Here is a 3,170-nt window from a genome sequence, read left to right as displayed (position 1 = left end):
TTTAATACAGAAACTCAGCATGGAAGAATAATTTGTCATTATTATTCGTTAGTGTAAAGTATATCACTTCTATTAATGTAAAGCTGTAACTAAGATAGCTATTCAATTTAATTTAGAGTAATTACGAAGCAAAAACTATATACTAAACGATATTATTCAAAAACAAAACTATATTATTAAACAAGAAATAAAGTCAAAAGTGTAACGTTCAGAACGGACGGTCACGCGTGACACAGTGGATCTCTCATTTAATTGATTTTGTGTCCACTTTAATTTAAAATTTATTCATTAAATAAAATTTAAAATAATCAAATTTATAATTAAATTTTTTACTCGTTTAAGTTTTTTGATAGTCAACTTCAAAGTTTCTACTTTTAAACATACTTTTAAGTTTTAACATACCTCACCAAATGAGAAATATTAACTAGTCAATTAATTAATTAAAAACCTTTAATAATTTCCTAATCTGAACACTTTAGTATCTTGAATTTGTGGACAAAGCTAAAAAAAAATTTATCCAAAAAAATTAACAAATTTGTAAATTAGGTTTATTAATTACTGAGATTAATTAGCCAAGGAGAAGAACAAAAGGACAGTCCCCATGTTTTAATGACAATGGCTCTACTTTCCACGTTTATAATATTACAAAATCTTTTTTTTTCTCAGACACAACTTGCTTCCTTCTTCTTCTTCTTCTTCTTCTTCTTCTTTAGATTCTCTGTAGCTTGAAGTGGATTCATTAATCTATAATCTCGTCTCTGTATCTAAAAGCTTCTGCTTTTACATTATCTCTGTTTCATAAGCTTCTACAAGCTTCAATGGCGGAGTATATCTGTTTATTCGGCAAGGTTCTTCTCTTTCTGTATTTTTTGTGAATTTTTTGTGATTAAGCTTCTGGGTATCTTTGCATGTATGTTTTATCAGTGAAATCTACCAAAAAATTCTGTTTATTGGATTTCATAGTAATGAAAGTAATGATTTTTGAAACAAATCATCTTTGTTCTCTCTGTTTTAGATAAATGCGTGGTTTAGGGTTCAGTACTGATTCTTGTCTGATTTTTGTGTTTTCATATTCTTGATTCGAACCTAAGTGTTGAGAGAGCCAAAAAAAGCCCTAGCGAGAGCAATTAAGGATATAATTTAGGGTTTAAGATCAATCCTCTATGCAGTTTAAGACTCTGATTTGATTGTTTTATTGTAATTACAGGATAGTGCAGCGATTGTTATAAAGCAACCAAAGAAATCACCATTGTTCTTAAGAATGATAGTTTTGGTGTTTGCTATGGTTTGTGGTCTCTACATTTGCTCTGTTTGCTTAAAACAGTTAAGTAATGTCAGTTTCCAAAGCTCACAACTTGTCCAAACTACTCCTTTTGATTCTCACTCGTTAGGCTTTGTTACTCGGATTCATTACCCAAAGCCTCAGACTTTTAATAGGTAAAACTATTTGTCATTGTCTCTTCTTGTTTTTCAAGGGTTTGGTTTGTTTGTTTGTTAGTTTGTTGAAATCTATGATTTGGATTGTTTTAAACCAGAGCTGAATGTGGACATAATCCGGTGAGGTACTTTGCGATATTGTCGATGCAGAGATCAGGAAGTGGTTGGTTCGAAACACTGTTGAATAGTCATAGCAATGTGAGTTCTAATGGAGAGATTTTCTCGGTTTTGGATCGAAGGAAAAACATTTCTTCAATCATTCAGACTCTTGATAGAGTTTATAATCTTGATTGGTTCACAAGTGCTTCAAAGAACGAATGCTCTGCTGCAATTGGATTCAAATGGATGCTTAACCAGGTATAAAACACAAAACTGGAACCATTACTGAGCCATTTACTTACGGTTTTTGCAGTTCTTATTCCGATTCCGTTGCAGGGTTTGTTGGACAACCATAAAGAAATAGTAGATTACTTTAACCGAAGAGGCGTATCGGCGATATTTCTGTTTAGAAGGAATCCTTTAAGAAGAATGGTTTCTGTGTTGGCAAATTCTTATGACCGTTATGCTAAGCTTTTGAATGGAACTCACAAGTCTCATGTTCATTCTCCTGAAGAGGTTCTTATTTTGCATACAAATGTTTTTGTTTACGGATTCTTGATTTCGCTTGGTTTCTTGATTCTTTTAATTCCACTGCAGGCAGATGCACTTTCTAGATATAAGCCCGTAATCAACTCGACATCGTTGATTCACGATCTACAAGAAACAGAGAATTCAGCTGCAAAGGCTTTAGAATATTTCAATACCACACGTCATATCGTTGTCTTCTACGAAGATCTCATAACAAATCAAACGGTAAGCTTTCAAAAGCATCAAAGTTAGAGACTACATAAATCAAAAAATAGATATCTTTTGCTTTAACTTGAATAACAAATGTTAGTGCTTTTGGGGTTTGATGGCAGACATTGAAACAAGTTCAAGAGTTTTTGAACATTCCAGTGAAGGATTTGTCAAGCAGACAGGTGAAAATACACAGAGGAGATTTGTCAGATCACATAAAGAACTGGGAAGATATAAACAAGACATTGAATGGGACCGAGTACGAGAAATTTCTACGAGCAGATTATTAGTGTTTTTAACTATCTTAGAGACTTTCTTCAACAATCAACTAAAGGGTTTGCAAAGTGCCTTCTTGTTCTACTTCTTAGGTTCTTCGGCTCAACTACTTGTTGATCTTCTCCTTTCTCGTCTTTTTAGAACAGAAATGATTTTGTTTTCTTTGTTCTTTAGTCTTCTCATTGCTTGTATAGGAACTCGAAAATGTATTTGCTTATTTTTAGAGGTTGATTAAGTTCTTTTGTGATTGTTGATTTGAGTTTATGCTCTGTTCTTAACATTCTTTTTTTTTTTTTTTTTTTTTGTTTAATCAAACTATTGTATATATCAGCCTTACAACATCTTCCATCAATGGAGAACCAAGGAGGAGAGGCAAGAGTAAGTAGCAACTTGTAGAAGCTACAAACGATAAGTAAAATACAGATACATTCTAATACTAAGTAAAAACAGAGAAGTGGTAACTTGGTAAAAGCAAGATCATAACACTCCCAATAGGACCAAACATAAAGCTCCAGGCTTGTAGCTGATCCAATTGAATCCAACATATGCTTCTAGTATGCTTGCTTCTTGTTCCCCATCTTCAAACCATAAGATGCTTAGTAGCAGAAAGTAGCCAAAAG

At 32.8% G+C, this 3,170-nt stretch overlaps 1 protein-coding gene across 1 annotated transcript; it reads left to right on the top strand.

Moving 5' to 3' along the window:
- The first annotated feature begins 599 nt into the window (after window positions 1-599).
- Window positions 600-2,827, top strand: LOC9313823. The gene is made up of 6 exons (XM_021026562.1): window positions 600-848; window positions 1,208-1,437; window positions 1,536-1,794; window positions 1,873-2,052; window positions 2,134-2,289; window positions 2,397-2,827. Exons 1-6 carry the CDS (start codon window positions 819-821, stop codon window positions 2,562-2,564), a joined length of 1,023 nt encoding a protein of 340 aa, XP_020882221.1. The 5' UTR covers window positions 600-818; the 3' UTR covers window positions 2,565-2,827.
- Window positions 2,828-3,170: the final 343 nt, after the last annotated feature.

The sequence above is a fragment of the Arabidopsis lyrata genome (genome assembly GCF_000004255.2).
Source record: "Arabidopsis lyrata subsp. lyrata unplaced genomic scaffold ARALYscaffold_5, whole genome shotgun sequence".
Lineage (NCBI taxonomy): Eukaryota > Viridiplantae > Streptophyta > Magnoliopsida > Brassicales > Brassicaceae > Arabidopsis > Arabidopsis lyrata.
Note: the sequence above shows the minus strand (reverse complement) of the source record. Positions and strands in the feature narration are given on the sequence as shown.

Coding starts and splice junctions, on each gene's coding strand:
- LOC9313823 (XM_021026562.1), top strand. CDS start 819: ATGGCGGAGTATATCTGTTTATTCGGCAAG. Junction 1,438..1,535: donor AAGCCTCAGACTTTTAATAG/GTAAAACTATTT, acceptor GTTTTAAACCAG/AGCTGAATGTGGACATAATC. Junction 2,053..2,133: donor ATGTTCATTCTCCTGAAGAG/GTTCTTATTTTG, acceptor ATTCCACTGCAG/GCAGATGCACTTTCTAGATA.